Source organism: Serinus canaria, chromosome 23 (genome assembly GCF_022539315.1).
Source record: "Serinus canaria isolate serCan28SL12 chromosome 23, serCan2020, whole genome shotgun sequence".
NCBI lineage: Eukaryota > Metazoa > Chordata > Aves > Passeriformes > Fringillidae > Serinus > Serinus canaria.
In genome coordinates this window covers 6183200-6206331 of record NC_066336.1, presented here as the reverse complement: position 1 = coordinate 6206331, position 23132 = coordinate 6183200, and the positions used below count along the sequence as shown (strand labels likewise).

Sequence of the window (23132 nt, the reverse complement as noted above, 5' to 3'; positions counted from 1 at the left end):
GCCCCCACCCACACCCCACACCCCACACCCCACAGCCCGCTGCCAGAGGCCGGCGCCGCCGCCCCGCCCTGGTTTGACACCCCCGCTCCCCCAGGTGGAACTTTCCTCGCAGGGCGGGAGACCATAGAGGCCAAAAGCTGCACCAAAGCGGAGCTCTCCGGGGGAGGTGCGGAAGTGACAGAGATCCCTTTCCTCCAATGCCACTTGGAAGAATATCAAGTTCTGGCTTTCATAAACGAATAAAAATATTTTTAACATGTGTTAATTGTGACTGGTGGCGCGGTTCTCCCCTCTGTCGCTGTAATCTGTCCCCAGACCGCCCAGGGTTCCCCCGTTTATCTCCCCTTATGGTACACTTCTTCTTCTTTACTCTCTTTGCGCGGCCGGCTTGGGTGCGGTTCTTCCGCTGCGCCAGCTCCGTAAGAAAGTGGCGTAGGACGGCTTTGATGGACAGCGAGCCGCAGCCAATAGTGCGGCAGTATCTGCGGGCAGGCAGCCAATGGCGCAGCTGTATGGCTGCCAGGGGAGGCGGGGCGAGGGCCCGGCAGGGCAGGGAGGGGGAGCTGTGGAATGGCGGACGGGCGGGCCGGCCCGCCCTGGTGGTAGTGAGACCGGGGGCGCGGAGGGGACAGCCGCGGACAGGGTGAGTGCGACAGGGGTGAGCGGGCCTCCCCAGCCCCCCCGGGCCGTCTCTTCCCCGGAGAGAGAGGCAGAGGTGCTGGAGTGGGCCGCAAGGCCCTTGCCAAATAGTGGATGATGAGGTTAAAGCGGGCGGTGTTTCCTGCCACATAGTGAGCCGGTGCTGCCTGGTCCCGGGCGGGGGTTTCGGGGGCTCTGTCCCGGTCCAGGGCTCCGTCCCCGGCCTGACACTGCCCCAGCCCCTCCCGGGGCCGCGGTTCGGTGCGGGGTGTGTAGCCGGGCCGGGCTGGCCTGGGGGAATCGGGCGTAGGGGCGGGCTGCCCGCGCTGCTCCGAGCCCCGTGCTGGGTGAAGGAGATGTCGCCTGCGGGGCTCTCCCGAGGCCCGGCCGGTGCCTGCTGCCCTGGGCTTGTCCCTGCTGCCCTGGGCTTGTCCCTGCTGCCCTGGGCTTGTCCCGCAGGTCTGGGGTAGCGGGGCACGCTGGGGGACCCAGGAACCAAGGGGTGCTGCAGGATCCCTTCCAGGGGGAGCATCGGGAGGAGCAGAGGGGTCCCTCCCTTTGCAGGCATTTGCTGGCGGAGTGTGACATTGGGACTTGTGAAAAGCTGTCTGTGTCCGTGTCCCGAGTCTGTCTGTGTGGGAGCTGGGTGCCCTCATTGAGGGAAACCTCTCTGTCCTGCCTGTGTTCCAGCCCCACTCCTGGGTGCGCCCCTCGATCTGTCTGGGGACACTTTTAGGTATGTGTGTCACCCCTGTCTGTGAACCATCCACAGCACATGAAGTCTAAAACTACTTGATGTGACCCCCCGTGGGTGCTGTAGTGTGCTTAGGGAAATGGATTGGGTTTTTTTTCCCCGTGAAAAAAGGCTTGGGGTATGGTTGGATAGTTTGGGTTGGTGCACTGACCTCCTGGTGGCCTCAGACCATATTTCTTCTAGAGAAGAAATAAGTTGCCAGGGAATGTCCTTGTGGTTGTGTTGGGGTTACTTTGGGATACAGGTAGTTTGGAGAAAGGTGAGGGTTGCAGCTTCTCCCTGTTAGCTGTCACTTGACTTCAAGGACCTTCCTGTGGTAGGATTTTTTATTTCCCTGTCAGAGTTTCACATTTGGCCTTGCTTTTTTGCTTTCTTTAGAAGCAACAACGGAATTGGGCACCTCTCCATAGGTCAGAGCACTGGTGGGGCTGAGGGATGTGCTAATGCTGGGAGTTCAGCACTAGGAAGCACGGAAAGTCTTAAATCTTTCAGCACTGCAGATGTTGGTGGACATGAAATTCTATTAATAGTGATTAAAAAAACTCCTGTTAAATACATCAGCTGCAGGCAGAGTCACAATTGATGGAGCCCTCTGTAACCCTCACACTTTTGTCTCCTTCCTGAAGAATCATGAGAGGGAGAAGCTGAAATTAAAAGATGTTGGAAGCCAGCTGAGGGGTATGGATGTGCTTCCCTGAGACAAAACCGGTGCAGTAATGTTGCTTTTATAGAATCAGGGAGTGGTTTGGATTGGAAGGGACCTTAAAGACTGATTCCACCCATGCCACAGGCAGGGACCCTTCCACAGGCCTGGGAAGTCCCTCTTTATGGGAAGTACCGAGTCTTGCACACTTGGTCGCATGAGGAAGGGCAGGAGTTATGTTTTCCACCCATTTTCTGCATCTGCAGAATCAGGGGCTGCTAAACAGGAATTTGTGCTGCAGGAGTTCGGAACGCTGCGTTGCGACACTTTTCCTTCTGATTTGTCCCTTCCTGACCTTGAGTGTGTTTTGCCATAGAAACCAGCTCAGGTTGAGTCCCAGGCTGAGTTAAAAACAAACCAGAGCCACCATCTCTCCACAGGAGCGCAGCCAGCGTGTCCAAGAGTGACTTTGAATGTCCCTCGTGTCCAGAGCCAAGGAGGAGCCTTATCCCAGCACTGGGCTGGAGCTCACCACACACAGAGTTCTGGGCACTTTGAGATTTTATTTCTTTTAAAGGAATGTGCTTCAAAACGTGAAGTTTGAGTGACAGAGCGTGACCTGAGCTTGCAAGAGCTGCCTGACACTGATCTTGGCTCAGGCTGCAGTTGTCACTGTTGTTATCCCTGGGTGTGTTGGTGATGGTGGGACCAGACTTTGTGGGATTTGCCTTCCAAAGCCTTGATTTCTGCACCATTTAAAGCCTGGAGGAGTGGGTATAGCTGCTCCCTTGTAGCCCACCTGACATGAGGTGAAGCCTTGCTGTGCCTTGTAAGTGAGGCTTGTAAGAGGATAAACTTCTAGGGGTGAACTCAGTGTAAACTTTTCCCTAAACTATATATTTTCCACTGGTTTTAAAAAGAACTGTGATATTTTTTCTGTCTTGTCTGGTAATGAGATCAAAAAGTAAAAGTCCCACATTCCATTAATTTAAAGAAATAAAACCTTTCTGATGGCTCCTGCCAGTATAAAATTGGTTTCCCGATGACTAATGTGACACACCACACAGAAATGGTATATTTTTGTGAGCTACAACTCAGAAGGTATTTGCAGACAGTGATTCATGACAAGGAATACAACCCTTCTGATCAGTCCCCACCCAGTTTGTCAGCGTGCTTTGAATATATCTCATTCTTCAGGGCTGGTCTAGGAAAAGTTGATTTCATTCACCAATGTTAGATAATCACGGTGTGTGGGTGGAGGGGTTAAAACTTCAGTGATTGCCTCATGTGCGTAAAGTTACAGCAACAAATCCCTTTCCCGGGTTTATTTTTTTATGTTTTTGTGGTGATAGAAGAACAAAGGTTGGTAGGATTAATGTTTTTCAAAAACTCAGGTTTTCTTTGACAGATTGTAATAAGGAAGATTTCAGCAAGTGTTAAGACTTGGCTTTAATCCTTCTAGATATTTTCTCTCAGTGGGTTTTCTGGACTCAAAATGTTTAATAACTTTAGATGCAAGGTTTTGGGTTTGCCTCTGTTTGGTTTGATGAGAATACTGAGCCCTTGGTCATTCAGCTGAGCAAAATGCATTGTTCGTGAGTCAGTCACAAACCAGGAAAGGGACTGAATAGCGATTGTGTTTGCATGTGCTGCGGATAAAGTTCCTGCTGTCCTCATGCAGAATGGGACACCAGGAAAAAACACTGCCGAGAGCTCCTTCTGACAGCTCCAACAGCCACAGCCGGCCCTGTCCGCTGGCTCAGCTCTGCCCTCGCTCCTTTGTACCCTTTCCACAGCAAATGCACAGGAAACAGCCCAAAAGTGACACACTGTGAAAACCCAGGAAGGCAAAATGCAGCTATTTTCCCAGCCTGTCTTCTGGTGTGTTACTGTTTTCAACCACACTCTGGCTGAAATGGGATCTGTAGTAAGAAATTTGTGTATTTGAGTGTTTATTCTCACTGTGCAAGGATAAATATTTGTGAGATCAGGGCCTTAGTTACCGCAGATTAACATTTATTTAAATACTTTAGGTATTTATAAACACGGGATTAAAAAAGGCATGTAGCAATGGCTTCTGGGTAATAAGCAAATGACTGCTCAGAACAGAACCACCCTGGTGACATTTACTTCCTTTTGTATTTTTGCAACTCTGTGTAATAAAAAGACGTGTTGGTTCTTTTTGAGGGTGGGAGGCAGATCAGGCTTCTCTGTGGAGGGAGTGCTTGGTAGAAGGTGATCAGATTCAGGCCTAGTTCTCATTTATATGACATTTCTTTTTCCATCTGAAGGTTTGCAGGATATTTTTTTCCCTGCCTGGGAGGCAGTAGGAGGGGAGGTCCCTTCCCAGAAGAGCTTAAATGTGAACTTCCACATTATTTTCTCAAGCAAGCAGTGTGAGCTGTTAATCACATTCTCCATCCCAGCTCTTTCCCCACAGTAATGGGCCTGGGAAATAGTTCATCTAGATCCTACCCTAATTCCTGAAATGGCAGGAAAGCTCTCTGGTGTTAGGTTGCTGCTGGAGAAGTGCTGGAGCTCAGATATCTCAAGTATGCTTCTGCCAGGGGCTTTGATGAAGGAATTCAAAGCACCAGGAAGCTCGATGGATCTCTCACAGATGGGTCAGTGGTGACCTGCTCTGTTCCCTCACTGCCTTCTCTGCCAGCCCCTCTTCCCCTGAAGTACCCCAGACCCTTTTTGGGGAGAAGTGGTGTTTAAGGATGCTGTGATGCTGAGAGAGGAAGGTGGGGGATGCCTGTGAGGCAGCAGCAGTTGGCATTGGTTCTTGAGGGCTGGAAATTCTGCCTGGGAGGCTGTTGCTGTGTCACTGCTTCAGGTGAGCTGTTCCCAGGTCACTGGTGACTTGTTTGTGAGGTTTGGGTTCTGCATTGCTGTTGGAAGCAGAATGGGCCACAGAGCCAGCCACTAAACATGGTTTGTTCTCACTGCTGCTGTAAATCAAACCTAAACCACGAGTTATTCCTTTGCTTCATACTGAAACTGCTCCCTAAGAACTGAACGTTTCTCGTGTGTTTGATCATAGAACCCAGAACAATTTGGGTTGGAAGGGACCTTAAAGCTCATCTCATTCCTGTGCCATGGGCAGGGACAGCTTCCACAGGCCAGGTTGCTCCAAGGTCTGTCCAACCTGGCCTTGAAGGTGCAGCCTGCAGACCCTCTACCCAGAAGAGGCTTGTTTTATGTGAATGGTGACAAATTTATTTGAAAAGCTCCTTCATGAAGCAAAGCCACACATAGATTTGAGATTGAAATCCCCTAATTGTGAAGTGGAGGGCATAAAAGGAAGTGTCCTAACAAAATAAATATGGGATTTGCTGCCCCATGATCTCATGGATCAGTTAAGGAACAGGTCAGACAGTTTAGGGAAGTGAAATCCGTGAGGGACAGTTAAATGATAGTGTTTGTTTCCACATGGTTTTAAGGTGCAGTGTGGTGCTGGAGCTTGGAAAAGCAGAGAGAACTCTAACTCTGTGCTGGCCTTGTCCCCATGCTCTTTTCTTGCTGCATCTGATGCCTGGCCATGATGGAGAGAGTACATGGGGTATCTGGAGGCTGGGTGGTCCAGCGTGGCTGTTCCAAAGTCCTGTGACTTGTCTTCTTCATTCACTGGTGTTCCCAGTGATGTTCCAGAGCAACCTGCCTCTTCCAAGCTTCCATTTCTCCCCGCTCATCAAACTGGGCTAATGACTCTGACCTTTTGTTTGTAAAGCAAAAGGAAAAGGATCAACAAAATACTGGAGCTTATTTACTATCATTACTGAAATGATGAGCAATGCCACTTTGCAGCACTTCAAAGAGGCTGTGCTCGTAAGATGCTGGAAATCCCTTGAGAGAGAAAATGTTTCAGATGGAGAAAGAGGAGCGGGAGTATTCCTCACATTTTCATATTCCTCATTTCCTAAGAGCACTCCCCTGCAAGGCATGGAGGCACTGTCCCCCTCCAGCCCCCTCCCCTCCCAGCTGGGCACTTTAAATCGTGCTGACAACATTTGCTGGTTTTGGTAAACTCCAAACTTGCTGGTGTCAGTGCTCCAAGTTCTGCATAAATTGTTCCCATGCTGTGGAGTTGTGCAAAGTCCTCTTGTTGACCTATTGTATTACCACTAATAAGATTGAATGTGGTTTTAATTTCTCATTTCCTCTTTCTCTGGATGCCCTTTTCCTACTCCTTAGAGCCTTACTTCAGGTCTCTCTATAGCAAAAGTCTCTTTCTGTGGCTCAAAGAATGAACGATGCTTTGCTTTCAGAGCGCTCCGCACTGGAGGGCTCTAAGTGGCATTCAGAGGAGGCTATCAGCCACAATATCTGATGTATTGGTGTGGCTGCAGTTCATGCATGGAGTGCAAAAAATGGGATTTAATTGGGAGGGAGGGGGAATAGCGGCCTTGGCTGAATGGATGGGTGAAAGTTCCCCGACCACCCCTTAGCCCAGCAAATGGTTGAGTGCTTGCCAGAGCGGAAGCGAGTTCCCTTTCAGGCACCCTGCCTTTGTCACCATAAGAAAAAGCACACACGCACTCGTATGGGTTTGGCCTTGCAGCTGCAAAAAAACCCAACCAGGCGAGAGAGAACCGTGCACACACCCAGATCCTGTTCTTTCAATACCAGCAGCTGTGGAGCCAGTGCTTTGCTGGAGGAAAGCACAGAGCTATAAACACAGCTTGTGGAAAACCTTTACCTTCTGTCTAGGGCAGCATGAAATCACTGGCCGCTTCCCTTCTGCAAGCTAAATTAAAAACGGCTGTAATTAACTTATACAAAATAGCCTTTTGGTTGCTATTGAGAATTCAATATTGTATCAAGGAGGTTACATCTAGGGGCTGGCTTCACATGAGAGGTTTCCGTAAAGCAGCTTATTATAGACCTTGTGGTAAGCTTGGCTAGCAAGGCCTGAATCCTTAGCATCCCTAATACAGTCTCATCTCTCTTTTCCCAAAAAGATCAGCTCAATAAAGTGATGGTTCCCCTGTACTCCAGTACCTGGTGTATTGCATCCAGCTCTGGTTCTCCAACACAAGAAGGATGTGGAGCTGCCAGAGAGGGTCCAGAGGAGGCCATGGAGATGCTGTGGAGCCAGGCTGGGAGAGCTGGGGGTGCTCACCTGGAGAAGAGAATGCTCTCAGGGGGACCTTAGAGCTCCTTCCAGTGCCTAAAGGGGCTCCAGGAGAGCTGCAGAGGGACTGGGGACAAGGGCAAGGAGGATGGTACAAGGGGAATGGCTTCAAACTGAAAGAGCAGGTTTAGGTTAGATTTTGGGAAGAAATCCATCCCTGTGAGGGTGGTGATGCTGTGGCACAGGCTGCCCAGAGCAGCTCCCATCTATGAAAGTGCCCAAGGCCAGGCTGGACAGGGCTTGGAGCGACCTGGTCTAGTGGAAGGTGTCCCTGCCCATGGCAGGGGGTGGAACGAGATGAGCTTTAAGACCCTTTCCAACCCAAACCATTCTGGGATTTTATGGTTTCAAACACCCTTGAATAGGTTTGGATGGTCCAGAGCCTGGAGTTTGCACTGGAGATTACGTAAGGTGAGATCACTGCTGGGCTCAGAACATGCAAAATGGAAACAACTGCAGTTTAAACTGAATATTTTTCTGCCTGTCCCAAGGAGATTTCACAGGCATCTGTCACCCCAGCCAAGCTGAAACCTGACCCCTCTCTGTCAGACCAGGGGGGCTGATCGAAACAGTGGGGCCTTGCTGGAGTCTGCTGGAAGGCTGTTCGGTCCCGCTGGCTGCAGGGATGGAGAAAGTGAGTCCAGGGATTGTCATGCTGTTGAGCAAAACCAGAGGACTGCTCCTCACAGCTTCCTGCAGCTCTGCCTGCAAATCCCAAACGGCAGCCTGGGATCCTGGGCCGTGCCTGTGCCTTGCACAGATGGCTGTGCACACACAAGCGCTGCATTCAGCATTTCTGTGGGATCACCTCACTGCCCACTGCCCTGGAAGAGCAGGGTAATCCCAGATGTGGAGCAGGCCCTTTCTCCCCCAGCCCTGGTTCCTCTCCCCACCCTTGAACAGGATGAACCTTAGGTGTGGGGAAAAACTGCCTGGAAAATCCCAGGTAGGTGATGGCTTTTGGTGCTGGTGTGATGGGATCCTGCCTGTTGTCCCATGTTCACAGTAGTGCCCATCTTGCTGGGCTCCTGAGATCCCAGAAGCATATTCAGGCTCTTCACATGGCATTGTGTTTATATATTTATTTTTTTCCCTCCACAATGGAAAGCCTGTGTATTATTTTGTCTTTATTAAGATGCTGTTTATAAACCATTTTGACTTAGATGCTCAAGGCTGTTCTCTTGTTTTTTTGTGACCAAAATCCCAGCAGATACAACACTTCTGGAAAATATCAGGGAGTCAATGTCCTTTTTTTTTTCCTCTCTCCTCATGTCAAAGGTTGACTTAAAATATTAGTGCTGCAAAGATTCATTTAAGATATTAAAACTGTTCAGGCAAGAATACATGTACATATTGTAATTACTTCCTTTTTCTTACAATTAAAGTAATTGGATTATATTTAATGAGCTATTTACATTTAATAATTAAGAAAAGACTTATCTTTCCAGTATTCCCCAAGTGCAGCAGAAGGGTGGGGGCACTCAGAGCTGTGATATAATTATCTAGGCGTGAGTTGAAACTGAAAGAGCAGTTGAGCTCTATAGAAAACACTTGGAACTGGTTTGTTCCTACTCTTTCATTAATCAAAATAGTTTAGTGTGTGGCAAAGAAGGGAAGGCTGAGCTTAGCTGCAAATGAGACAGAGTTTATCTGCTGAAAAGGAAGGTTAAAATATGCTCGAACTTAACGAATAAGTCATTTAGGGGGAAAAAAGCACACCCTCTCTTTCCATATTAATTACCGAGCGCTGCCCAGGAATGAGAATGCGCTGCTGTATTGTGAGCTGGGCTTTGTTAGTGCGGCAGACACAAGCCTTTCCTGTGCCTGGGGAGGCTGTGGGAAGGCAGGGAGCAGAGCTGTGCTCATTAGTGCAGCTCAGGCCGGGATGCAGGAGGCAGGCAGCAGCCCTGTGGTTCTGCAGCGGGGCTGGGGCTCTGCGCAGGCATCCCCGCAGCCAGGGGCTCCTGCTGGACCTCCACGGCAGCTCTGCCCAGGGGCACTGCTTGCCTTCCCTCCTACATGCTGTCTCTTCTTCAAGACCCTTTGAAGTGAGTTCAGCCCTGTTACTGACAGTGAGGCTTGGAAAATTCTGCCCCTCTGTTGTACCCTGGTGACCTCCAAGGCTGCCTCCAGCTCTGGGGTGCTCAGCACAGGAAGGACATGGCCCCCTTGGAGCGAGTCCAGAGATGCTCCGAGGGCTGGAGCCCCTCTCCTCTGGGGACAGGCTGGGACAGCTGGGGATCTCCAGCCTGGAGAAGGCCCCAGGGAGACCTTAAAGCCCACTCCAGTGCCTAAAGGGGCTCCAAGAGAGCTGAAGGGGGACATTGGGCAAGGGAGAATGGCTTCCCACTGCCAGAGGGCAGGGTTAGGAGGGAAATTGGGAAGGAATCCTTCCCTGTCAGGGTGGGCAGGCCCTGGCACAGGGTGCCCAGAGGAGCTGTGGCTGCCCCTGGATCCCTGGCAGTGCCCAAGGCCAGGTTGGACATTGGGGCTTAGAGCAGCCTGGGACAGTGGGAGGTACCCCTGCCCATAGCAGGGGATGGAACAAGATGAACTTAAAGGCCCTTTCCAACCTGTACCATTCTAGGATTATCGATTCTAGGACTGAAACCTGCCCAAGCCTCTCCCTACATACTCCTGAAATGTTTTAGAGCCTATTGTGTGCTTTCAATACCCAAGTACACCAAAGCTACCTGTTGATTGACGCTCGTGATGCCGCTCTGTGTTGTCACTGACCTTGTATCCTTGCCCAAATTATTCACAGGTTTAGTAGAGAGCATTCTGCTCCCTCTGCTGCTCCTGTTTCCTAGGAAGCAGCAAAGCCAGAGCTCTTGCGGCGCTGAAGGAGTCCTGCCTCTCTCTCCTGATGTATACCCTCACAGCAAAGACCTTGAAACCTTTCTGTTCTGGAGCTTTAATTCCTGTTTAATCAATAGTTCTATATTCTGAGAATCAAATCCCTGTGACAGCTCTCTTTAATTGAGCTAAACTGCCTTTCTCTTGTCACGTCTCTTCTAGAGTTTTATTTAAATGCATTTGTTCTGCCTGTATCCTAGTCAGGTATTGATAGGAACACCAGGTGACCCTCTTTGTTTAACTTGTTTTTCAGCTAAATGAATGGAAACATTAATTAGTGCAATGGTTTGTTTCTTAGGAATTAAAAAAATAAAAGTCTAGGTCAAACGGCTGGCTCTGTTAGCACTCCAGCAGAAGCCAGGAGGATCTGTATGTTCCCCATTAGTGACACCCCCATCCTTCCACCCCCAGACAGATTTCTGACAACAGCTCTGAGCGAGTCCCTCTCCAGGAGAGCAGCCTGGTATTTATTCCAGCAAGATCATCTTCAGCAAAGCTGATAACAAAAAGTTTAAAAGGAAGAGCCAAATTTTCAGTCACACCTGTGCAATCCCCTTGAGGGCAGTAAATGATGATGATAATGCATGAGCCAGACAAAAAAACCTGCAGAAAATGGCTTTCTGAGCCTCTTTTGCATTTTTCAGAGCCAGCAGACTGGAGGGGGGGGATGGGGGGGGAAGGCAGGGGAGGAAAAAAAGGTTTATTTTTACTCTGGGATTGGAGTGGGCTGGATGTTGGTTGTGTCAAGGACTGCACGCTGTACAATCCTGGCTATGCTGTGGGATCAGGGCTGACGTTCCCACTGTGGGAACGTGGCTGTGGAAAAGGGCAGCACTGCTCCTGCCCATCGTTGTTGCCCAAACATCTCTTTCATAACAGCGGCAGCTCGGGCCTGCAGAGTTCTCCACTTGGTGATTGAAGTGCGTTATTAGTACACCGAGGGCTCGTGGATGTGGATTTTTGTGATCAGCTAAGTGTGTTCTCCCAAAGGTCCTGGATTTTCAATAGATCCTGCTTCAGGAGAGCTTTTGTGTGAGGGTGGGTGAAAACACAGCGTGTGCTTCCCATCCCACCGGCTGCTGAGAGATGGTGGGCAATGTTTTCCGCTGCGCCCGGGGGGTTTTACCCATCCTTCTCCCCCGTGGTTTTTTGGGAGAATAGACCACTGTGGAAGGAAGCAACCCTGCAGCTGCCCTTCACTGCTGACTCCTGCTCAGCTGCTGGCAGGCTGGGCTGGTAATGACAGATGAGCCTGTGATGCATTTTTGGGAATGAATACTTGTTACAGCTGGCGGGATGGAGTAGTTTGTGGCATCACATGGCAGTTTGCTCTATAATTTCGCTCCCTATTGCTCAGATGCAGCACTGATTGCTGGGTCTCTCTCGGAGCGTGGAACTGGAGCATTTCTGATTGCCGCATCCCACTTCTCTGTGGCTGCATTGTGAGCTTGGATATAGCCCTGAGCACTCAGCAGAGCCTTCTGCTGATTTTTTTTCCCCCTCAGTTCTCCCTGTGTGTGTGTGTGTGGCTGCTGCTTCCCTTTCTGCAAGTCTTTTGGGGTTACATAAAAGCCGGTCTCTTTCTGGCCATTACAGCTACATGGGGGAGTAGTTACTGCTGAGAGAAGCTTGAAATTTGAAGCACAGTTGTCACAGACATTAGAAAGAACAGTCGGTCTGCGTTGGCAAGCTACTGAGTTAAGTCTTATTTCATACTGATGGGAATTTCAGATCTGATTATTTCCTTTCCCCCTCATTCCCAGACCTGCTGGTGTGCCCAGTCCCCCGATGGGCACTCCTAGAGGCGGCTCTCCAAAGCGCTCAGCTGAAGGCTTGGTCTCCTTGGCTGTGCTGCCTGTTTGTGTCCAGGCAGAGGATTCTGTAAGCCCTGCCGAGGGCAGGGTGGTTGGTCACCCTGACGTACTTGGAAATCAAGCCTAAATTCCCTTCCCTTCCCCAAAAAAAGCGCTTTGCCCTCCTTAGGTGCTTTGTGCTACACCAGACACTATGACAGATGATCTCACTGCTGGGGTCCAGATTTATTTGCAGATGGTCCCTGATCTAAGAGGTTGTGTGTCACATTGAGCGGGGAATTACCCAGGTGACTCCCAGTAACGCTATGCTAACTGGTCAAATACCAGTGAGGAGAACCTTGCCAGATCTCTCCCTCCACCTCACCTGTTATTTACAGCTCTTTGTGTGCCTTGCATCCGCAGGGCTCGCCTTGGAGTCCTGCCTGCCTTCTCCTCTGCACCACCACAGTGACTGTGCTATCTGCCTGCTCTACCAAAAAAAAACCCAAAAAACAGGTCTGGTTCCTCTCTTGCTGTGCAGTGCTGTTTTCTGCTCTGCTCCAAAACACTTTTTAAGGAGTGTTTGCTCCGAGTCGCTGTTTTAGTTGACAGAACTCGCCTTGGAAAGCAAATACTCAATGCTAAAACATCCCCGTATTGCTTCTCAATAGTTGTAATCAAAGTCTGTCTCCTTTATTGTTCCTAGCAATTGTTCAATTTTACTGTGCCAGCCCTATTTATTAAAAATAGTCAATAAGACACAGCTTTGTGCGAGGGGTTTATGGACTGGCAGTTCTTGTTTGAAACAAACCAATTGCACTTGATTCCAATCCAGAACTGAGATTCCTGAGTGATCTGCTGCAGCAGAGCTCACAGGGAGAGCGGTCGATGCCTTGCTGATAAGAAATCTTGGAGCAGCACGCTTATCTTGGATTTACCTCAGCTTTGCTTAAAGTGCTGGATTCTGAAAGGCAAGAATTGCAAGTCACACGTTTTCCCCCCTTTTCGGGCCTGTATTGGGCCATGCTTGTTCCCCAGTGCCCAGGAGTATTTACAGAACTAATTGCCACAGTCAGAATCCTCTTAAAAGCTGGTGAGCAGGACGTTCAAGGTGAGAGCTTATTGTGGCAGGAGCAGGGTGCCAGATCAGCCACGGGAAGAAGCTCTCCTCATGGATACTGCTTTCTTGGAAAAGCATGAGGCATCCAAGACCACAATGTGTGCAGTGAGAAAGGACAGGAGTTGTTGGGAGAGATTATGGGGAGCAAAAACCCTGTGAATCCTGGAAACAAGGTGCCAGTTGAGGCTGGAAGATCAGTGGGAATGTAGGAGCAGTGAATTCAGCTTCCAGGGCTTTTTTGTGCTCAGCAAACTTTTTTTCTGGGCTGGAGCAGGCCAGGGCTCGGCAGAGCCTGCATAAGCATTTTGGGAGAGGGGAAATTATGAGGCATCCTGGCAATGCCTGGCTGTAGGTGGGGCAGCTAGGGGAAAGGAGCTGCGGGGCAAAGCTGGGCCTTTCAGATGGTTTGGCTTTTAGTCACTGCCCTCACAACATCATCAAGGCTCTTGGAGCCTTCTGTGATTCAAGTCATGACTTGGAGGCTTCAGAGGAAGTGTTTGGGAGCAGGTAGGAAGGGTCTGGTTCAAGTGGAAGAGGAAAATCATTTGTTCCCTTGTTTTTAAGAAGGTGTGAAGCACAGTGGTTGGGAGGATAAGTCTTCTGAACGTGGATTGATGCAGCAGGGTTTGTGGATTTTCCTTAGGGCTCTTCCAGCCAGCAGAGATCACTGAACTTCTTTCCTCTCACTGTGTTTCAATTTGATGCCTTTCTTTGTTTTCCATATTCATTAGAAATCTGTTGCAGAGTTTTCTGTTTCTAGAGGCAGTTTGCTTTTACTTCTAACATACTTGATCTCCTCTCCTGTTATGCTGGGATCAGGGCAGCTCCTCTGTGCCCATGTCATTCTTGCAGCTTCTTTAAAAACATTGTCTGCACCCCAAAACTCTACACTCCCCGAAAGAAATCTAATCTCCAGCATTCGTAAGCAAATAGAAACGCTTATCTTTGCCCCAAAGATAAGGATTTTCGGCCTTGCAATTCATTTAAGTTGCATCTGAATGGTAGGATTTAGTTATAATATATGGTCTGTGGTCATTGTGTGACAGTGACTAATGCTTGATGACCAGGCTGGCCAGCCAGGGTGGAATTTTGCTGTGCTGTCATGCCCTGAGCACGGAAAGTGAAGCGGTTCTGGATGGCCCGTGCTTGGCACTGCGCTGTCACTCGCCTCCTTAATGACTCTCTTAAAGAATAACAGCGTGAGCCTCCCAGAAAGCTTTTTTAGCTCTGTCCTTCTTTTATTTACTGGGTCTCCTCCCTGCCCCCAGCTCATGCCTTGTGCTGCCTCCAGTGTTTTGCTTCCTCTTCCCCATTCTCCCTTTGCTCTCATACCCTGCCCCTTCTCCACACCTGGTTTTCTGCCCTACCTGACTCCTGCTTTTGAAATACACCACTTATTTTCCAATCCACACTATTAATCTTTGTCCCACCCACTCATGAGGCATGAAGGTTTTACAGGAGCCCATTAGCTGTTATCTCTATCCTACCCTCTAAACACTCCAGGAAAAAGCAAGGTCTGACAGTCTTCTTGTAGGGGTATCACCCGCTCTTTTTGCAGGTCCCAGATTTCCTTCGCAAAATCTTGAAGCTCCTCATCCTTCTGCTTGGAAGAGAGGAATTTTTGCTTTAAAATGCCTCTTACCCAAAAGCTGCTGGGAGAGCAGGATGGTTGTCCACAGCCTGTCCTGCCCTTCCTGCCTTGATCCTCTCTGAGGCTCCCTAGGGTTAATTTAATCCCTGAGTTTGCTGGATCCTGGCTGGGCTTGGGGCAGCAGAGCTCTCCCCAGGGCCTTGGGAAGCACTGCTGCCGTGATCATGAGGGCAAAACTCCTTCTGCAGTGGAGTGTGGCTGGCAGGATGAGCTGGGCTATAAAGGGAGCCTTTCTCTTAGCCATTATCTCTGCTGTCTTGTGCCAGTGCAAATCTGTGCTGTACGTGTGCTCTACCTTAGTTTTTCTTTTAAGAAAAGCAGTTCTCACCACTACTCCTTGCTTTTACTTTCAAAACATGCTTTGAAAGGCAAACACTTTTGGGGTGTCTGTATACAGGCAGCATATTTAGAGCCTTTTTTTGGTGGTACTTGAGGCAGTGCTCTCATTTTCTGCCCTGTCTTCCCCATCTTTGCAGAGATCAGTGTTACCTGCATTTATCCAACCATGCTACCCATCCTCTTGGGGGTTTTTTTGTCTCCTTTTATAGAGAATGCTCACATCTCATCCCCCACTCCCAGGCTTATTTTCCCTGTTGCTGTTTTCCTTCTGTCTGTCCTCCACCTTGGAAGGTTTCCAGCCAGGCTGTCCAGTCCAGCTCTGCAGATCCCACCGTGTGTGCTCCCTGGCCAAGCCCTGGGGAAGCACAGGGGAGAAGCTGGATGCAGGCAGCCTGCAAATGCTGCCTTGTTTATGAGAGCTGCTTGTTGGTGCAGACTGCAGTCTGGGGGGAGCTGGGAAAGTTTGTCTGGCATGAAGCACTGAAGCTGACAAAAGATTGTAGGGCTTGGGCTGGAATCGATAAAACACGGGGTGTTGGGAAGGGAAGGTCAGAGCCCTTCCTTAGTTCACCCTGTTCTTTAAACATCCCAGCAGTTACTGATGGCTGCAGTGGACACAGGGAAAAACAGAACAGACTCGTCCTCAGAGGGTCTTGCTTTTATTTATTTGGATGCAGATCTGGCTCCCCTGTTCCATAAGGCGTTTGGTTTTGGGGATCCTTTCTGTGCAGCCTGGTCTCATGGCAGGAGGTTGGAACAGGATGAGCTTTAAGGTCCCTTCCAACCCAAACCATCCTGGCATTCTGAGATGCTGTGAAATCCCTCGTGTAGAGGCGTTGCAAAATGGTAGCAACCTACATCTGCTTGTCTGGGAGATATCCCAGCGCCCGGTGCTGCGGCTCTTGAACTCCTCTGCCTTAATGGGTCAAATTTAGCAATTCAAAATCTGGCTTCTGAGGTAATTAGGAGGGATAATGCCCACTTCTTCCTCTTAACACCCTGATAGAAAAGCATCCAGGAAGGACTCCTGGACCTCAAAGATAAGCTGCCAGCTGCCACAGAGACTATCAAAGGGTGGCTCAAAGTCAAGAGCAAACAGCTGATTTTTTATGGTTCTTGGGTTTTTGCTGGTGGTGACAGGAAGCCATGTTCCCCAAGCTGTTAGCTTCCTGTTTTATTTTTACACCCAGCCCGAGCAGATCCGCATGCCTATCACATGGGAGCTGCCTGCTTCTCCTGGGTTGTTCCTCAGCTGACCTAGAAAAGTGATTCTTTCCCCTTCTAAATTAATCAAGAACTTGGGATGTATTTGCTTTCACTAAGTCCTAAAGATTTCAGGCATGTTTGATGCTCCTTCTAGTGAGCTAGTCACACAGGTTTCCTTCTCCCTCCTGGAGCTGGATGGCTGGGGAGGGAGCTGTTTGTAGCTTAAACGTTTGGGCCTGTTAGCAAAGGAGATTTTTCTTAGTTCAAGACACTGACCTGCACATAAAAATGTTTTCTGTCCTAAGCATAACTTCCAGACACTTAGGTTTTCTCCAGATTTTTTATTTTATTAGTTTTTTAAAGAACTGGAAGTTAGTCCTGCCTGTTGTACAATCAATCCTGACTTGCCTCTGAACACACTCCAGTCCTGCATCCTGATTAGAGCTCCCTCAACCTTAAACTCCTCTAGCATGAAAACAATGGTCCAGTGTAAACCTCATCCCCGGGGGATTTCCCAAGGGAAGAGGGGTGCAGCCTGCAGGATAAGGAACAGTCACCAGAAAGTTTCCTGGTCAGCTGCAAGCGCTTCCTGTTGTTCCAGGAGAGCCCCGTGTGCTGCTCCGGGAGGGAGGCACCACGTGTGCTTTGGCGTGCTGGGAGAAGCTTGTTTTGTCCTTTCTTTTTTTGTGTAATAAGATCTCCTGTCTTCATCTCCACGGTTTAAGCAACTATTGATTGCAAGTTGGGAATGTTTCTGAAGAGGAGCGCGTGAGAGGCGTGCCCGGCGCTGTGCGGGAGGCAGGAGCCCCGTCCGGGCTGCGGCTGGGAGGGAAGGGAGCAGCCGTGCGGCAGCACTGGCAGCGTGGGCGAAGATGTGCAGTGCTCCATCTCTGCCTCGGTACCTGGCTGGTGGGGCTCTGCTGCCACTGCAAGTCCGAGAACAGGAGGATCTTTATTTCTGATGAACCAGTTTTCTCAGGGTGGGGAGCTGGGGGAAGAAGGCTTATAAGTAAAGCCGTTTGAGAGCAGGAAAAACGAACACCATGGCTCTGGTGTGCCTGGAATTTGCGGTTGAGTAATCCTTTCCTGTTTCTTTTTTGGGTTGTTTTTCATCTTTCAGAACAGTGCCTGAAGCAGGTCCACCATGCCGTTAGTAACGAGGAACATTGAGCCAAGGCACCTGTGCCGTCAGACGTTGCCTAGCGTTCCGAGCGAGCTGGAATGCGTGACCAACATCACCCTGGCAAATGTCATTCGACAGCTGGGCAGCCTGAGTGAGTACCATGGCGAGCCTGCGCGTTGCCCTCAGGAGTCGCTACTGCTCTTTATTTAGCTCCCTTTCTACTCTCATGTTCCTATTTCTCCCCCATCTGCCTTCCCTGGGTAATGCTAAAATGTTTTCCTAAAGAAATCTGATGCTAATTTCATATCCCTGGTCCCACTGCCTTCCTATCTAAGAGAAAATGGGGAGGGGTGTGTGTGTGTGTGTGTGTGTGTGTATGTGAGAGGCTGCAGTGAAACTGCAGATGGAAGGATGGAGCACAACTCAGGCTTGTAAAATGGGAGGCTCTCAGAGCAGGCAGGATCTTGTGTCAGAGAACGTGCCTGTAATTGCATGCGCTACTAAATGGAGCTTGACTCTGTTGAATCTACACCGTGTCAGTAGTCTTATTTTTAATGAAAGATAATTAAAGCCCCCACGAAGAAGCTCCAGTTTGCCCCTGCTGCTGTTTATTGCGTTGTGAGACCAAAAGACCTGTGTGAGCCAAGTGGTGCCTCCACAGCGTCGGTGGTTTGGGGCTGCTCACTCAAATGGCAGCGTGAGCTGGAGCCATGCCTGGCTCAGCTCTCCAGTGGGCTGACCCGTAGCCTTGGAAAAGCTGGAGGGAAGACACAGGCCTACATGTCATAGGAGAAATGAAGAGTTAATTGTGGTCTCTCTGGGATGACTCCATACTCTGTTGAAATGCTCTGGGTTCTGATTAACCACCTTTGTCCTTGAAGCGAGACTTTGATAATCAAATTAATCTATTGTTTAGCTTCTCTGGGGTGTTTGCAAGCCCTTCTGCTTGCTCTGCAAAGCAAGCCCTTGTCTTCCGCCATGTGGCAGGCAAAGTTTGGGTGCAGCCTCTTTCCAGCAGTGCAAACCATGGCTGTCACTGAAATCTGGGCCCGTGTTTGCTGCCAGTCGGTGTCACATTCTGTTGGGTTGGAGAAATGTCACTGCACAGGCGAGACCAGGCTCTCTGCTCGCGTTCAACTGGCCCTCGTTGCTCATTTGTTAGGTCTGGTAGCCAAGATGTTTGTGGAGTGTGAGTGAAATCCATCTCGTGCATGTGAAATGGTGAGGAAGGAGGCAGTAAAGCTGTGCAAAGCCCAGCTGCAGGGAAGGCTCATCCCTGTTCAGAGACACTGTGGGTTAGTGTGACAGCCCTGGCCAGATCCCACAGGTTTAGACCTTTTTTGCACAGACATTCAAAGCTGCTCTGCTTCTGAGGAACTGGGAGCCAAATCACAGCCTGGTTTCTTCTTTGGGAAGGTACCCTGGGAGCTGGGATGGGGGGATGCAGGAAGAAGGTGTGAGCTGCTGGACCAGTCACAGGTACCTGGGGAGGAAACTGAGGAGAGGTGCCTCCTGCTGACACTTGGTGTGAGAGGAGAGCAGGGCAGGCAGGAGGGAAGTGCTGAGCACCATCCACTTCCCCAGGATCAGCAGTATTTTAAATAAAGCAATGTTTAGACTACGCTGGCACTCAAATGACCAAACTCCTGCCCCCCACCCTTTCCTCTCTCCAAAAAACAAATTCTCTCTCTCCTTGTACCTTGACTATTACAGGAACGTAGAGCAGGTTCAGTAGGCTGTGACAGCCCTGTCAAGTGAATAATCAGCCATGCCTGGTGCACCACAGTCTCTTTACAAAGATGCAAACATAAATCTTGTCAAACTTTCATATTCCAGTGAGTTTACCCTTCGTTACTATCGCAGCTGGGAGCACTTTGTATAAGTCGACTGCGCCGTTTTGTGTGATTTTACAGAATCCACAAGCTAAAGATGGAAGGACCTATTAAATCATGCCGTCTGTCTTCCTGCCAGTGCATGACAAAGATAATTCTGATTGTAAGCTGCACTTTTGCAGTCAAAGTAACTAAACTAAAAAATTAATCTCTATCTCACCCAATCTAAAAGTGTTTGTGAAGCTCGGGTGACGTGTGAGATGCTGGGTGATAACTCCAGGTGCACTTACACAGGCAAGTGAACACAGACCATCTCTTCTCTCTTCAGGGTCAAAACCAGTATAGAATATGCTGTTATATATTATTTTATACTTGAAATATACTTCGCAAACCAAAGACTTAATTTTCCCCTAGTGCTTGTTGCAGTTCCTTGTGAAATTCAGAAATGTTTTTCACTTCTTGTGAAAGTAGAAATGAAATTACAACTTTTCTATTTTTGAGCTGCTGCTGAAAGGTTTCACATTTTCCCACAGATAAATTTTTACTCTCTTTGAGTCAAATAGGAGAGCTGGTCTGTGCTGATGTTGAAAATGGAGATTGCTTCATGAAACATGGCTACAACGAGAGCTACCCTTAGATCTCCAAACATGAAATCCTTCTCATGAGTTTGGGTTTGTTAATTGAGCATATGTGGAGTCTGCATTGTCTAGGAGGGTGGAAGGAAGAGGTCAGTGGAAGTTAACCTTCAGCATTTGCTTTCTACAAACACTTGGACCTGGCATTGCCACCAAAAGGGGTGGAGAAGGTTGAATTTTAACCTGGCTTGTTCCCCGTGCTTGGCAGTGTAAGGAGATCTCCTGGGAGCAGGAACAAGGAGTTGATATGTCAGCTTAGATAGCTGGGAGTGTTTGTGCAGCTGGGCTTTGGGGGATGCCCTCGCCTTGCCTTGTGCAAGGGTGCTTTGTCTCTCTGACTCTGTAGACAGCCATGTTTTCCAAAACTGCTGTTGAAATTAGACTTCCAACTGGTTTTTCTTTCCTGAATGTCGGAGAGGATCTTTAGGAGTAACAGATTCCAGAGCAAACTGTTGACCATATGATGATGCACTTCAAAACCAGCCTGCTTATGGGGAGCAGCCTTGTACTCAGCAGCCGTGGCTGGAAATGTTTCCCATCAGTGGAGCACCACGGGCCCGTGTCTGCGGCCGGTGCCAAGCCTGCTCTGCTCACACTGTCCTCCTGGTGGGAGCTCCCTGTCTTGGGCTGTGTCTGCGAGCAGAGCAAAAGAGCAGGACTCACTGGAAGTTCTTGGGTTTCTTCCAGGTCTCCCACCTCTGTCTACCTGTGGCCATCTCTTGTGGCACTGTAGGTTTTAAACTCCTGAGGATGAGGCCATGTTCTTGTTACTTCTGTAAGTGGTGCAGCTCCTGATCTGAACCCCAGGCACTCTCATGGCCCAGACCACGGATGGTGCTTGTCATAGCAGCCCAGTGGGTAGTCCAGGCTGTTCCAGAGAGAATGTCCCTGATTGAGGGGACATTCTTTGGTTTTGATTTAGAATCAGTGTGAATGCATCAATTTTTCAGACACTGCCACCTGAAGGAACAGCAGGGTCAGTGCTGTCAGCTGCTGTTCCAGCTCCAGGACTGGGTCTGCTCTCTACTTCCAGAGTACTTTGAGCTTGTAAATGTGTGCCAGCTCCCCTGGAGGCAGGCCTGCTGGAGACTGGGAGCCTTTGAGATTCTCCAGAGCAATAAAAATCCAACTGTATTTCCTTGTCTAATAAACAGAACAGCAGAGAATCTTAAAGGACCTTCAGATGTATCCACATTCAGACCAGTGTAGTGTTGTCAGCCCTCTTTAGTTTGTTACTCTAATAGACTTTAAAGTGTGTCTCAATTGTTTCCTTATTGCTTGAAGATCCCTTGGAAATCTCAGGTTTTGGTGGAACAAAGTGCTTTCTTCTGGATGTTAAACTCAGCCCTGACAAACTTGAAAAGAAGAGTGGTTGGTTCTTTCTTTCTTTCTTTCTTTCTTTCTTTCTTTCTTTCTTTCTTTTTTCTTTCTTTCTTTCTTTCTTTCTTTCTTTCTTTCTTTCTTTCTTTCTTTCTTTCTTTCTTTCTTTCTTTCTGTCTTTCTGTCTTTCTGTCTTTCTGTCTTTCTTTCTTTCTCTTTCTGTCTTTCTGTCTTTCTTTCTGTCTTTCTTTCTTTGTCTTTCTTTCCGTCTTTCTTTCTTTCCGTCTTTCTTTCTTTCTTTCTTTCTGTCTTTCTGTCTTTCTTTTTCTTTCTTCATGAAAACAAGCTGGGAGACGGAGTTTGGTCAGTTGTGGTTCATAAGGGTAATGTGGACACTTTAATATTGCAGGTAAATCTGCAGAAGACATATTTGGAGAGTTGTTTACTCAAGCCAACACCTTTGCCTCTCGGGTGAGCATTCTCGTCGAGAGAGTTGACCGCTTGCAAGTCAAAGTCACTCAGCTGGATCCCAAAGAGGAGGAAGGTAATGGAGTGGTTCTCGTTGAGTCAGCATGGCTGGTTCAGCACCATAAACCCAGCATGACACTGCCATGGGTGTTGGAATGTGTTCTCTGGAGCTGAGAGGGACTGTTTCCCTGCCTCCCAGTAGAGCACTTGGGCAGCTGTTTTGGCTTTGCTCTTGAGTGACTCTCCACGTGGGAACTCGCTCGTGGCAGTGGATGAGCTGCTTGAGCTTGGTCACAGGGGTTCCAAGGCCCGTGGGCCACTGAGGGAGAGCTGTGTTGATGGAGCAGCAGATCTTGGCAGCACGCTGGAGATTTGATGGGTTTCCCAAGGGATTTGTGGGAAAAGGAACCTGACTAAGAACTGCAAAGCATGCCAAGAACTCCAACTGAAATCAGATGTTCACTGCTTGGGCTTCAGGGTCGTTGGCCTGGGTCAAGCTGTTCTTCACTTGTTCTCTCCTCTTCCTTACAGTCTCCTTGCAAGGCATTAACACCAGGAAGGCCTTCAAAAGCTCCACCACTCAGGACCAGAAGCTCTTTGACAGAGATTCTCTCCCTGTGCCTGTCCTCGAAACCTACAGGACCTGCAATACCCCTCCACCTCTCAACATCCTCTCACCTTACAGGTAGATCTGCAATACCTCCTTGTTCCCTTGCAGAGAAGAACCTCTTCCTCCCGACCTGCCAGGGAGATCCTTTTATGTGCTGTGCTGGACTGAAGCAGCTGTTTCCACTGGGAAATTGAGTTCCTAAACAAATCCACCAGGAAATCTCTGTCCTTTGGATTATGTGAAACTTTGCTTTTGAGGTCATAGAAATGAACATAGCTAGAAAATTATCTCTTTGGTTTTCTGCTGTCACTTTTTGAGTGCCTTGGGGCCAGGCGTGGCTGGCTTTGCAGAACCATGCTGCAGATGAGGCATTTTTCTTGTGCTTCTCCATAGCCCAATGGCTCCTTTCCAAAGAGCTGCAGTGTGAGATGCAGAGCATTCACCTGGAGGTGGCTCCCACCCAGGTGGCTGCAGCAGGCATGGTGATACTTCCTGTGGCCTCCAGTGCCTGGTCTGGGACACCTGGTGGGACCTACACTGGCTGTGTAACCAGTTCTGAGCAGTCCCACTCTGATTCCATCTTGTAGGTAGTAGAAGTAAAGGGGGTCAGAATGCAGAGACTTATCCCACATCCATAAATATCTTCTGAGCAGGTAAAAAGTAATTACAGATAGCTGGAGGCAGCTGTCTCCTGCCAGACGCGGCTGCACTGCAGAGTGGGAGGAGAGGGAGTCTGTGTGCGCTCACTCAGGAGCTTCAAGGACGCTGCTGCTCTGATTTAGGGTTCTGAGCTGCAGCAGGAGGTTTTCTCACACCAAAACACAGCACAAACAAAAGGGAGTTGAAGCCAGAGACCTGCTGCTCTCCTGGTGATTGCTCAGAGCAGTTGAGCTCTTCAGGTGCTGAGTAATGGAGGGTTTGTGTGAGGGCAGAAGGAGCGGGATGTGGCAGAGCTGGGGTGACTGAGATGGGGGCTCTTCCTGTTCTGAAATGGGGGCAGAGCAAG

At 49.2% G+C, this 23132-nt stretch overlaps 1 protein-coding gene across 2 annotated transcripts in view; it reads left to right on the top strand.

The window, feature by feature from the left end:
• The first annotated feature begins 527 nt into the window (after positions 1-527).
• Positions 528-23132, top strand: part of WASF2 (WASP family member 2) — a 32234-nt gene continuing 9629 nt past the window's right edge. The window contains exons 1-4 of one of the 2 annotated variants that reach the window (XM_030232498.2): positions 528-643; positions 17264-17412; positions 21458-21592; positions 22048-22201. In XM_030232498.2, coding sequence (XP_030088358.2) covers positions 17283-17412; positions 21458-21592; positions 22048-22201 — 419 coding nt within the window. In that variant the 5' untranslated portion in view covers positions 528-643; positions 17264-17282. Of the gene's footprint in view, positions 644-17258; positions 17413-21457; positions 21593-22047; positions 22202-23132 lie in introns of both variants that reach the window. The other variant, XM_050983242.1, reaches the window with a different exon arrangement.